Source organism: Pinus tabuliformis, chromosome 8 (genome assembly GCF_031772625.1).
Source record: "Pinus tabuliformis cultivar Carrire ecotype Pingquan chromosome 8, CPIR1, whole genome shotgun sequence".
Classification (NCBI taxonomy): Eukaryota; Viridiplantae; Streptophyta; class Pinopsida; order Pinales; family Pinaceae; genus Pinus; species Pinus tabuliformis.
This window is the reverse complement of record NC_142294.1, coordinates 561,490,484-561,502,415: the sequence shown is the minus strand read 5'-3', so window position 1 is coordinate 561,502,415 and position 11,932 is coordinate 561,490,484. Positions and strand designations below refer to the sequence as shown.

The 11,932-nt window shown below is 45.7% G+C and overlaps 3 protein-coding genes across 3 annotated transcripts; all 3 read right to left on the bottom strand.

The window, feature by feature from the left end:
- Nucleotides 1-3,466: 3,466 nt before the first annotated feature.
- Nucleotides 3,467-5,656, bottom strand: LOC149236704 (uncharacterized). Its single transcript, XM_089369005.1, has 2 exons — nucleotides 4,370-5,656; nucleotides 3,467-4,204 (listed from the first exon to the last, which is right to left on the bottom strand). The coding sequence occupies exons 1-2, from the start codon at nucleotides 5,654-5,656 to the stop codon at nucleotides 3,467-3,469; spliced, it is 2,025 nt and encodes a 674-aa protein (XP_089225131.1).
- Nucleotides 5,657-6,318: 662 nt separating this feature from the next.
- Nucleotides 6,319-7,581, bottom strand: LOC149236703 (uncharacterized). Its single transcript, XM_089369004.1, has one exon. The coding sequence runs from the start codon at nucleotides 7,579-7,581 to the stop codon at nucleotides 6,319-6,321; it is 1,263 nt and encodes a 420-aa protein (XP_089225130.1).
- A 457-nt stretch (nucleotides 7,582-8,038) lies between these two features.
- Nucleotides 8,039-8,791, bottom strand: LOC149236702 (uncharacterized). Its single transcript, XM_089369003.1, has one exon. The coding sequence runs from the start codon at nucleotides 8,789-8,791 to the stop codon at nucleotides 8,039-8,041; it is 753 nt and encodes a 250-aa protein (XP_089225129.1).
- Between the last annotated feature and the right edge of the window lie 3,141 nt (nucleotides 8,792-11,932).

Genomic DNA, 11,932 nt, shown 5'->3' with positions numbered 1-11,932 from the left:
GGAGAAATTCGATTTCCAGAGTAGGCATCAGTCAGTTGCTGGAGAGAGAGTAGTGAGAATCAAAGTTAGTGAGTGGGGCAGGAGGAAAGATTTTCCATATCCAGGGAGGCAGCAACAAGTGAGATGAATTATCCAAGAGAGGTAGCGCTGAGGGACTGCGCAGTGCTTTAGTCAGGCAGATTGATTTGGAGAGAAGAAAAATCGTTCTTAGTTCCAGAGGTTGGGAAGGAGTCCGAGAGGGTCGGAGAGATGATTTTCTTAACATCCAGAGGCATAACGACTTCATTAGAGCCCAGTCCGAAGCAAGCCGTCTAGTCAGCTATGCAGAGGCTGACGCAGTGCTCTAGGAGGCTGAGTTTTTGATAGGGAAAGTCTAGCTAGAGATTGCTTGTGGGAGAAGGGTAATTCCCTTTAGTATTTTGCTAAGATTTTCTTGATGTTTGGATTGCTAGTTGGGCATCCATAGATGTACTCAGATTTCGCTGCTACATAATAAATAAGCCCTCATTACTGCACTAGTTTTCCTAAGTTGGGTTTTCTCGGGGACATTGGTCCAAAAATAACTGTGTAAATGTATGTGTTTGCTAGGATTTCTTCCAACGTTTATACTTTCATAGTTTTATTTGTGTAGGTTGCAGTGTGAGTTATTCATTATTTGCTGTAGGAAACAATAAATAAATTGTTAAATTTAATTAACAATTAGGAGAATAATTTCCAACTGCTGCAATAGGATTCGGGTTTCCGAATTTCACATGAAAAGTTGAGGAATGTTCGAATGCTGATGGGTGAAGGCATCAACCCCTATCTCACAATAATTTAGTTTATTCGAGATGAGCTTGCAGCCATAGGAGAATCACCTACACCTACAGTTCTTGTGCATTTGGCCCTCAACAGTGTCATGACTCATGAGGAATGGGAAACCTTTGTCCAGGGTATTTTGAGATAAGATCAGTTGCCTTAGTGGGACCAAATATGGGTAGGTCTCACACAAGAGGAGATGAGGCGAACTCTAGTAAAGATCTCCATCAACAACAATAGCAACAGAGGATCGAAGGGTGTGAAGGAGGAAGAAAATGTGGCCCTTGCATCGAAAGAGAAAGCAAAAGGTCCTAGTTAGTGACAAGGCTCACAGGTAGAGAAGAAAAAGAAGAATCTATCTAAGATCAAGTGCTTAAGGTGTGGTGAGTTTGGCCACTACAATACCTAGTGCCCTTAGAGGAAGAAGGACAAGAAGGAGAAGCAGGATCATGCGACAACATCTGTAGAGATAGATCAACTGTCCTCCAAGTTGGAGGAACAATTCGCTTTGTATGCAGCTATTCCTCCAAGCGAGAGGTGGGGAGACCTCAAGTTCTAGACTCCAGAGTTGTGCAGAGTTGGACAAGATCCATAGAGGGGCATCAATTGCAGTTTACTCACATGGATCATTACCCTTGCTACAGGGTCGCACAGTATTCAGTAGCAGGAGGATCAATGTTAGTTGGTGTAGTCAGTTGCAGACTAATTGCAGTCAAACGCTGAGAAGCGTAGTGCAGTGTTGATAAAAGTGCAGGAGGCACGGTGCAAAATCAACAACACAAATTTCCTAGTGGACAGTGCAGAGGCTAGTAGCAGTCAGAGACTCAGGAGACAGTTGTAGCACAAAGACATAATTGATTCAGTATTTTGGATGCTTCTCAGTTGTAGTAGTTGCAGTAGTAATAACAACAGTGAGAGGAAGTGTTAGTTGGGTTGCAGTGCAGCTGCAGAGTCGTCAACAATACAAGTTATGCAATGCAATGTCGGCAGCAACACAAATGCAATATGGTTAAGCTATAGTTTGTGGCAGATGAATCAGAGTTAGTGCAGAAGTTGATGGACAGTGGCAAGCAGCTACAGTTGTCAGACATCAGCAACACATATCGAGGATGATACAAAGACAGGGTGTTGTATCACTGCAGTGCTAGAGAACACCTTCCTCGCTAGGAGGGAGTGTTAGTTTTTGTAGCATCGGATGGTGTTCTAGTCTCAAACTTTGTGGAGAGGATAAAACATAAGAGAACTCCAAAATGCATAAATCGTTTATGGAAATTCCACCTAGAGATAGCCCAATTAAATTAATTGACCATCATTTAAATTTTCCCTAAGTCTAACTTAGGAAAACTAGTTAATTAATAGTAATTAATTGAGAAAGGTGATAATTCTCTAGAAACTCACACGGATCGACTTAGAGATGATCTCAACCATCCATTAAGTTTTAATCGTGGTTGTTGAATTCTCAATTAGAGATTACAAGAAGTGGTTGATGGGTAAATGGAGAATGCACCAGTGCAAATATTTAGTGATCAAGGAAATTCAATTTTCTAGTAGCAGGTGATTCAACGGAGAGATAGAGCCAGTGATCGAGTAGCAGTTGTCAGAGGGGCAGAGTAGTAGATTTCTGGAGGAGTTTCCAATACTCGAAGATTCAGGAGAGGAGGCCAAATTATTTTCCCTGGAGGTTGCACAAGAGCCTCAAGAGGGCAATTCGATTCAGCTGGGAAGGAGGTCATTTCATGTTCTGGAGGCCAGGAGTATTTTCCAAAGGGAAGAAGAAACGCTTCCAATAGCAGCAACAGGCTAGACGACTGATTCAATAGCAGATCCGACCAGTGTGTAGAAGGAACTGTGCAAGCACTGCACATAGAACTGCGCAAGGGTATTCCGGGGACCAGTTTTATTGAGAAGATTGTTTCCAGATGTGTCTGCGTCAGCCTCAGGAGGCCTTGCATCAGCCTTTTGGCCCTCTGCGTCAGCAATGTTGGCCTCTTTGAAGCACTACGCAGCTCCTGGCTGCCTCTGCGTGGCCTTGTGTGAGCCCTGGCTGCTATTGCATCACTCTCTCTGGCTACTGTGCTGGTCTTCTTGCACTATCTCTGCCTCTTTGTCTCTCTGTACTCAATGCCCCTCAGATGCAACTCTGATCACTGATTCTATCTCTCTTAGCAAACCCCGCTCTAGAAAATAGAATCACTGATCATCTGGTGTACTCTCCAAGTGACCCTCAAGCCCCTTCTTATACTTTTTTCGTTGACATATCAACGGCCGAGATTAAGTCCCTAATCAATGGCTAAGATTAGATCTGGCTTGATCCATGTCTTTTGGATCATTCTAACACAGTTTCATATTAATTCACATTAATATTCTAATTTCCCTAAGTTTAGACTTAGGAACTCTATTAAAAATATTAATTTTTTTTCCACTGGAAAAATCAGTAACTTTCATTAATGTTTGAAAATTACATAAAGCAGATGCCTAGGCATTGCTGATTTGTTCATACAAAATTCACCTCACCAAGGTGTTGTTCTGTAGGTATAAGCAAAACTGTTCTGTGTACATTCATCTGACTGTGCATTCTATCCGCTGTCCGAAAGAGGACTCTGTTTATAAGCATAATATCCATGTTCTATATATTTCTATTAACAAAAAACAAAAGCGCCATTGACTATCAGCTGTTGGGACTGTTGCCCCTTTGTTCTCTTTGATCTATGAATGGCCTGTGGTAAAATTGATACTCCTCTGCTCCATTCTGCTCCACTATTATCCCCTCGCCTCGGGGAAGTAACGAGGCCTCTTTGGATAATTTGTCAGCCTCGCTGTTATGCTCTCTGTAAATATGTAAACATGTGCAATGGTTAAATGCTGCTTTGAGTATGAGTGCATCATGTAATAAATTGCTGAGAGTGTGTGTATGACAAGTAGTGATATTGTTAATCCAGTTAACAACCACCAATGAGTCCCCAAATATATTGATTCTTGTATGATGATGCGATAATGCAAAATGTAGAAGATTGTGGACAGCAGAGAGCTCAGCGAAATTATTAGATCCATTGCCAAAGCCCATTTTTGCAAGGTATCGATGGTGTTCATTTATGTGCAGTACAAAACCCCCGCCACATCCACCCTGATTTGCTGCTCCGTCGAAAAATGCCCACGGGATGGATCTATCAAAGTTGGGCATGGGCTGTATGGATCTCGGTCTCGGGGGTGGAGGGTCTGGTAACTCATGATATGCTGCAATGATGGTGGCCTCTACCCGATTCCACGATATCAATCGGTCTTCAAATATAGCTCGATTTCGAGCAAGCCATATATGCCAAGTAGCCACAGGTGGAAGGTTTTGTAATTTAGTGCCCGGATGACAGTGAGACCAAGTATCCCAAGCACTCCTAATATCGATCCCTTTCTAATTGACAACGATACCCAACATATTACATATGTTGTTCCATAGGTTGAGGATGACAGGGCAGAGGAGGAATATATGTTCCTGAGTCTCTGATGCATTTTTACAGAAGATACACCATGATGGGCCAAAAATGGCTCTGCGGGTGAGATGTTCCCCTGTGGGTACATTGCCGTTGAGTGCACACCAAAAGAAAAGTTTGGACCGGGGAGGAGCCTTGAGCTTCCAAATGGATTGCCACCATGACTGTAACGATTCAGGCATTCTGTGAGAAATGAGAGCAGTGTATCCAAATTTTGGAGCATATATACCATGATCAGCAATGCACCAAATAAGTTCATCCGGTCCTTGTTTTATACGGATGTGAGATTCAGATAATGCCTCAGTATAGCGATCCCATTCCTGATGCCATTGTAAAGGGAGATCCAATTGCTGTGCGGATTTCCAAGCCTGGGAAAATATATCAGTGCGCTGTTGGTCTGCGATCTGTGCAAAATGTCGGATATCCCGGGCCTGTAGGTGCATTATAAGATCTGGATTAAGGATATGTCTACCCCCACAGTTAATCCAAGGATCCAAACCAATTCTGCCTGTCAATCCATCATTAATGCGCCAAGCAAGATTGTTCCGAATGAGAGGAAGGGATTGAATCAAAGCCTTCCAAACCGATGAGCATCCCATTGTTGACCAAGTAGGGAAACGGGCCCAATCCAAAATATTATGAGGCCAAATGTATTTATAATAGACTACCTGTGTCCAGAGATTTTGACAAGTAAGCAGAGTCCACCCCATCTTGGCGGCCAGTGCTTTTGCAAATTCAGGTAGTTCCTTTAGTCCCCATCCACCCCACTTTTTGGGCAATGAGATTTTCTTCCATCCGATCCATGCAAATACTCTTTTATCCTGACTCCCATTCCAGAGGTATCGGTTGCATAACTGCTGTAGCCGCCCCAGGATGTTTCTAGGAATCCAGGCTAGGGCCATCCAGAACACCGGGGTGGCTTCTAATACAGACTTTATGAGCACCAATCTACCAGCCCTGGAGAGATATCTGAAGCTCCATCCTGTGAGTCTTTTTTCCAATTTGGCAACCAACCAGACCCAGTCAGCAATCCTTTGGCAAGTAGGTTTCAGATTGAACCCCAAATATTTGAGACCTCTATCCAGGGGGTGGACCGAGTAAGGGAATGCTTGTAAGCCAGTCTGGGTCTCCTGTACAGATGTGCGTGCACAGGTAATGGTTGATTTCATCTGGTTTGGCATCATACCCGTGGCAGAGGAAAAAAGTTGTAGGATCTTTGAGAAAGTTCGAGTGTCACGAACACTGCCATTGAGAAGTATAAGAACATCATCCACAAAGAGTAGATGAGTGAGATAGCAAAGGTCAGTTATGCGGAGGCCCCCAATGTCTCCAGATTGCTTGGCCGCTTCCATGAGGCGGCTGAGACCTTCCATGACCAACAGGAAGAGGAGGGGCGATAGCGGACACCCCTGCCTCAGACCCCTCTCCGAATGAAAAAAATTTGTAGCCGAACCATTGATAAGAATACTGAAAGATGGTGTGGTAATGCAGGCCATGATCCAAGAAATGTATGCATGAGGGAAACCCAGATGAATGAGGATCATTTTGAGATAGAGCCAGCTGACACGGTCAAAAGCTTTAGATAGATCGATTTTGAGGAGGATGGCTTTTAAGTTCTTCGACCAGATGGAATGGAGGGCTTCTTGAGCGAGTCCAATGGCCTCATGGATCTGTCTAGATTCGAGAAAAGCAAATTGCTACGGGGCAATGGAACGAGAGAGGATAGGTCTAAGACGATTTGCAATGGTCTTCGAGATGATTTTATAGATGCAGTTACACAAAGAGATGGGTCTGTAGTCATCAAAGGATGCTGGGGAGTCAGATTTGGGGATGAGAGTGATGAATGTGGAGTTGATGGCATGATATATTGATCCAGAAGTCCGGCTTTCTTCAACCACCTGTAGTAGGTCCTGTCCCAAAACATCGAAGAAGGCGGTGTAGAATTCAATGGTCCATCCGTCCGGCCCTGGGCTTTTGTCTTTTTTGAACCATTTCAGAACTCCTTCCAGTTCTTCAGCAGTGACCGGGTCCGTCGTTAAGGTCTCCACATCTTCCTCCCCACAAATCTCGGGAAGTGGTTAGCCACATTAATAATATCAAGTAAATTTTCTTCTCGTGGGCTCCTGTAGAGGTTCCTGAAATGGGTGATGCCCAGGTGAGCGAGCTTATTGAAATTGTCTGCGATATCTCCATCCGGTGTAGGGAGCTTCCAAATAGTATTAGATACCTTCCTGCATTTTGCAAAGTTATGGAAAAACTTTGTGTTGTCATCCCCAGCTTGTATCCATAAAGCTCGGCTCCTTAATCTAATGGATTCCTCTCTCTCTTTAAGAATCTTTGCTTTTTGATTCTCCAGGTCTATAAGCTTACATTTCTCAGCAGCTGACATGAAGCCCTGCCCTCTGTCATCGGTGAGTGAACATAAATCCGCTTCAATCTGGGAGAGCTGTGCAGATTCCCGATCCAATTTCTCCCTTGCCCACTTTATAGTCAGATGTTTGATTTCTGAGAGGTTCCTGCAGAAACCTTTGGCAAGAGGAACAGAGTCATTGATGGGATGAGAGGCCCAGTAATCCTTTATCAGCTGGATATAGTCCGGATCCTTCAGCCAAGAGGGATTGAATTTGAAGGGTGCCTTGGGTTTCTTGGAAGGACCCTGAATCTCCAGGTATATAGGATTGTGGTCCGATAACCCCCCCGAGCCAACCCATTGTCTGAAGAGATGCAGGCGCTGTAGAAGAGGGCCCTTTAACAGAAATCTGTCAAGTCTGCGGGCAAGTGCAGCATCCCCAACCCGTCGATTCCGCCAAGTAGGAAGGAGACGCTGCAATGGAATATCCGAGAAATCTGATTGATCCAGTAGATTAGTCATATAATCAGTGATAGAGTCAATTTGAGCCTCAGTGCCCCATGACTCCCTGAAACCCAGAGAGAAATTGAGGTCTCCTCCTATAATAACATGGTCTTCATTCAGCAGGGGTAGCTGAAGAGTATTCCGCCAGAATGATTCTCTCTGGGAGCATGGAGCATATATATTGACAATTCTGAGATCCATGCCAAGGTCAGCCGAGAAGAAATCCAATCCAATGAACCCTGCACCTCCCCAGGTTGAGATAGGATTAATGGAACGAGGGTTTAATCCAATGGCTAGACCTCCAGATCGTCCCACAGCATCATTTGCAAAAAAACTCCATCCTGGGACCATGGCTTGCATGACACGAATAATTTGATCTGCAGAGCAGAGTGTTTCTTGTAGCATAATAATGTCGATAGGCTCAGTATCGATGAGCCGCTTCATGGCTAGTTTTTTGGAGGAACTAGCCAGTCCTCTGCAATTAAAAGAAAGACACTTCATGGGGGAACACCTCTCGGGGTGTGTCCTGCTCTAAGAACCCCGTTAATGGTCGCTTGCCGGCCAGAGACCACTTCTGCCCTAGCTTGTTTGATGGCTTTGGAAAGGTGAGATTTTCTCCCTCTGGTATGCAATGATGCCCCCTCAGGTATGACAATGCCCAGACCCGAGTGACCGACAGCCTGCTCTTTTGATGGATTCCGAGACCGAAGGAAATAAGGGTGAGGAGGGGAGGATGGGCACGGGGAGGAGAAAGACTCGGGAGATGTAGTAGAGATAATAGGGTCAGTGCACGCAAGTGGAGATGATAGTGTGCAGGGAATCATGGAGATATGTGCAGATGGACCAGATGCATGATAATCATCAATAGACGAATGCAAAGTTGGGATAAAAGAAACAGAGATCATACCCGCTTCTGCCGCCGAACGAGCCCTAGTTTTTGGAGGCGAGGATCTCCGAAGCCCAGCATCATCCGCGGGAGGAGAAGCCGAAGGGCCGGTCCAGCAGAAGGAGGTCGCGAAATTATGGGGGAAGCCGTCCTGGTAGATGCCGGAGTACCTTTCGCCGAGTCTGTAGCTTTCTTGTTGAGTGGGCAATCCTTCGCGAGGTGTCCCACTTTGTGGCATCGTCTGCAACGGAAGGGAACCCCTTCATAGTCCAACAACTGAACCCGAATGCACCTACCCCACTGAAGCGTGATCTGTTCCTCGAGTCCCTCTCGAGTGTCCAGATGAACCAAGATCCGAGCAAGTGTTCGATTCCCAGATTCCACATAAGTGCGATCGTAGTCCAAATATGTCCCCAGGGCATTGCCAACCCTAATAAAAACTTCTTCGTCCCAGAATGGAATTGGTAAACCTGGGAGTCTCACCCAGATTGGTCCGGCACCGAGCTGCTCGCGCTCTGGATCGAAGAGGGGATTCCAGCGCTTGAGAAGGACCGGGGCCATTTCAATATGCCAATATCGGCCCAAAACGAGGTTTGTTTGACTGACCTTGGAGAATTTAAGAGAGAACCATCCTCTGGGGAGGACATGGACCTCTGGAAGGTCGAAAAGGACTCCACCCCAGATCTCCTTAACCCAAAGATTGAGCCTCTGCCTCGAGTATGATCGACCCCTGACGTGCCCAACCAACACGGTGTTCGCAATGTCCATATAGTCGCCGAGAGGCTTTGCTTCGTCGAATTTGATGGAGATATCCCTTGCCGTCGATCTGACACACTTTACCTTTTTAGATCCGGAACGGGGGGCCGACGGATGATCCACCAGGGGATTTGTGATACCTTCCCGGGGAAAATGGTTAGAGGGGAGGGAAGAAACCGCAGGCGTCTCAAAGCATCCGGAAGGGCGAATACCTGAGGCAGATGGATGAGTCGCAGGTGTAGATGTCAGCGGAGGGTGAGGCACCGAAGGGATGGACGCCAGAGGGTCAAAAGCGGGCGATGGGGGAGTATGGGAGGCCAGGAATTGTAGAGACCCAGGCGAAAGCGGAGGAACCTCGAAAGGCGGAGATACAGGAGGAAAAACTTCTGCAGAGGATGGAACGGGAGCCGGAAAAGGTTGGTGCGCCGGAATAGAAGAGGAAGCGGAATGGGGGAGCTGAGAGCGAGAGGTAAAATGAGGAGTCCCGAAAATAACATTCTCCGGCGAGGGATCCGCTGAATAATCCACCTCTTCATGCTCCCAGTTATCCATAACTGATTCTATGTCGGTGACCGATAGGGACAGGCGAGGATTCCGATGGTGAAGCTGCAGCTGTAGAGAGCAGAACCGTGACCGCAGCAGATGACCGTCGCGGAGCTATCGAACCCTATGCCCTACGAACCGTCGAAACTGATGCCCTACGAACCGCAGGAGAGGAGATGCGCATGAAACCCTAACCCTGTCCTTTTCGCGAGCCCATTTCGCCGATTCATCCCTATTAAAAATATTAATTATTTTAATACCTGCTGAACTATTTAGAATTTGTCCAAACCCTTTTTCGGTATTGGAGATTTCATGTGCCCTAACCTTTCCACCAAATTTCATGGCTAGAGCACATCCAATGCTACCCCAAATCAACACAGTCGCAGTGAGGGGCAGTGAGTACGAGGCAGAGAGGCAAGGATAGTGCCGAGAGACCAGCGCAGAAGCAGAGAGAGGTAGACGCAGAGCCAGAGGGAGCTACGCAGAGGCAGCAGAGACTGCGTAGCCATAAGGGCCTACGTCATCCACGCAAAGGCTGCAAGAGTGACGTAGAGAGCTAGAGAGGTTGCGCAAAGCCTCAGTAGGCTGAGGCAGAGGGTTTCAGGCTGACGCAGAGGCCAGCAGGGCTAATGCTGAGCCTCAGATTGTGATGGAGAGCGATTTCGTGGAGCAGGCTTTTCGAATACTTGTGTCCGAAGAGAGGTATTGCTGCCAGATTTTTTATCTATGTTGGGTTAGCCAGTTTGGCACCTAATGTACTCAGAAAATAAGTGCTTAATAATAAAACCCTCGGATAGCTGCACTGGCTTTCCTGCATTGGGTTTTTCCGGGGACATTAGTCCAAAAATAACGATGTCATTTGTGTGCTTGATTTTGTTTCCTTCAGTTGATGATTTGTAATGTGTTGAGCATGCACTTGTATTTATTTTCAGTATTTACATGGTAAATAATTTGTTAATTAACAAAACAAGTAGGTAGGAATAAATCAGTAAAGTGCATGGAGGGTTTCTAACGTGTCAAACTTAGAAATTCCAACATGCTACACCGGTTTTCCCGCATTGGGTTTTTCCGGGGACATTTGTCCAAAAATAACAGTGTTATTATGTTGTATTTTCTTTCTTGCTCAGTCTCTTGTTTATAAATTAATTAAAGTGAAGGTTGCAGTGTATGCATTTCAATATTTGTCGTAGGAAACTGCAAATAACTTGTTCATATAAATCTAACAAGTAGGAGAAATATCATCAATTACTGCAGTAGGGATTCTAGTTTAGGAATTTTCACATGGTATTAGAGTTGTAGGTGGAACAAGAAGAGCAGTGCCAGAGAACCTAGCGCTGAGCAGAAGAGGGAGATCGAAAAGCTGTAGGAGGCAACAGTTCGAAACCCTAGAGGGTTTGCGCAGTTCTTAGCCGGAGGGCTGAAATTTCGAGGCAGTCTCTCTCTGAGTGAGTTGACGGAGAGAAGGGCTTCCAGATCAAGTTTTTGTCAGGGCAGAGGGAGCAACGCTAAAGCCTCAGCGTGAGGAGAAGTTGGCGGACGTAGATTTTTCTGCAGGCAGTTTGCTAGGTAGAAAATCGTCAGAAGAGAGAGGAGAAGCACGATTGAGGGAATTTCTTCCTCAGAGAATTCCTAGCCAAGGAATTCGAATTCTCTAGAGCTGAGCAACAGCAAGGGGCAGCAGTTTTACTAGCTCCAACAAGGAGTGCGTAGGCTAGCCCAATAACATCGCAAAGGAAAGAGGAGTTTTTTGACATTTGTGGCAGAAATGACAACCAGTGGCTTGAGGGATCAAGACAGTTTGGATGGGGTATCCAACTACGTCATTTGGGTCAAGTGTTTCAGGTGTGGCGAGATGGGTCACTACGCTACACAATGTCCTCTCAGGAAGAAAGACAAGGATGAGAAACACGATCCAAAAGTTGCATTCGCAAAGATCGAAGAGGAGGAGTTTGCCATGATAGCCGAGATACCTCTCGGAAGGAGGTGGGCTGATTTAGAGCTGTAGTTCAAAAGAGCTACAGATGGGCAGGATCCTTGAGGAACCCACCTCTCGGATCAATTCCTTGCTACTGGAGCCTAGATCAGAAGTAGTAGGATGGACTAGTGTTGGATGGTGCTGAGAAGTGTCGGAGAGACAGTTGCAGTGGCTAGGAGCGCCGGAGACTAAACAACACAGAGCAGAGTTGGTAGCAGTGCAGATGGCACAAAGCAGAGGTCAGTAGTAGCGCAGTAGATTCAGAGGGCTAACGTAGAGACTAGCAACAGTCAGGCTCCAACATTCACATGGTATCATACTAAACACAGTTAGTTCAGTAATTTGGGATGTTTTTCTGTTGTTGGTGGAGTAGCAACAATAGTTTGCAGTGCAGTGGCAGTTGGCAGTGGCAATGCTAGCAGCAGCATGTGAAAATTCCTAGACTCGAAAGAACCCCTACTGCAGCAAATTTGAATCTACATCACCTACTTGATTTTTAACATACATTAACCAAGTTATTCTTCTGAATACTGAAGCCAATTACTTCTCTAGCCTACACTAATTAAATATTTGATCTCATGAAACATAAAACAGAGCAAAGAACAAGATACATAGGACACACTTATTTTTGGACA

Excerpts from the sequence above, each read along its gene's own strand:
- LOC149236702 (XM_089369003.1), bottom strand. The coding sequence starts at position 8,791 with ATGGACATTGCGAACACCGTGTTGGTTGGGCACGTCAGGGGTCGATCA.
- LOC149236703 (XM_089369004.1), bottom strand. The coding sequence starts at position 7,581 with ATGAAGCGGCTCATCGATACTGAGCCTATCGACATTATTATGCTACAA.
- LOC149236704 (XM_089369005.1), bottom strand. The coding sequence starts at position 5,656 with ATGGAAGGTCTCAGCCGCCTCATGGAAGCGGCCAAGCAATCTGGAGAC. Across the intron at positions 4,205-4,369 it reads GGTGTGCACTCAACGGCAAT|AAAGGGATCGATATTAGGAG; the intron begins GTACCCACAGGG and ends GTTGTCAATTAG.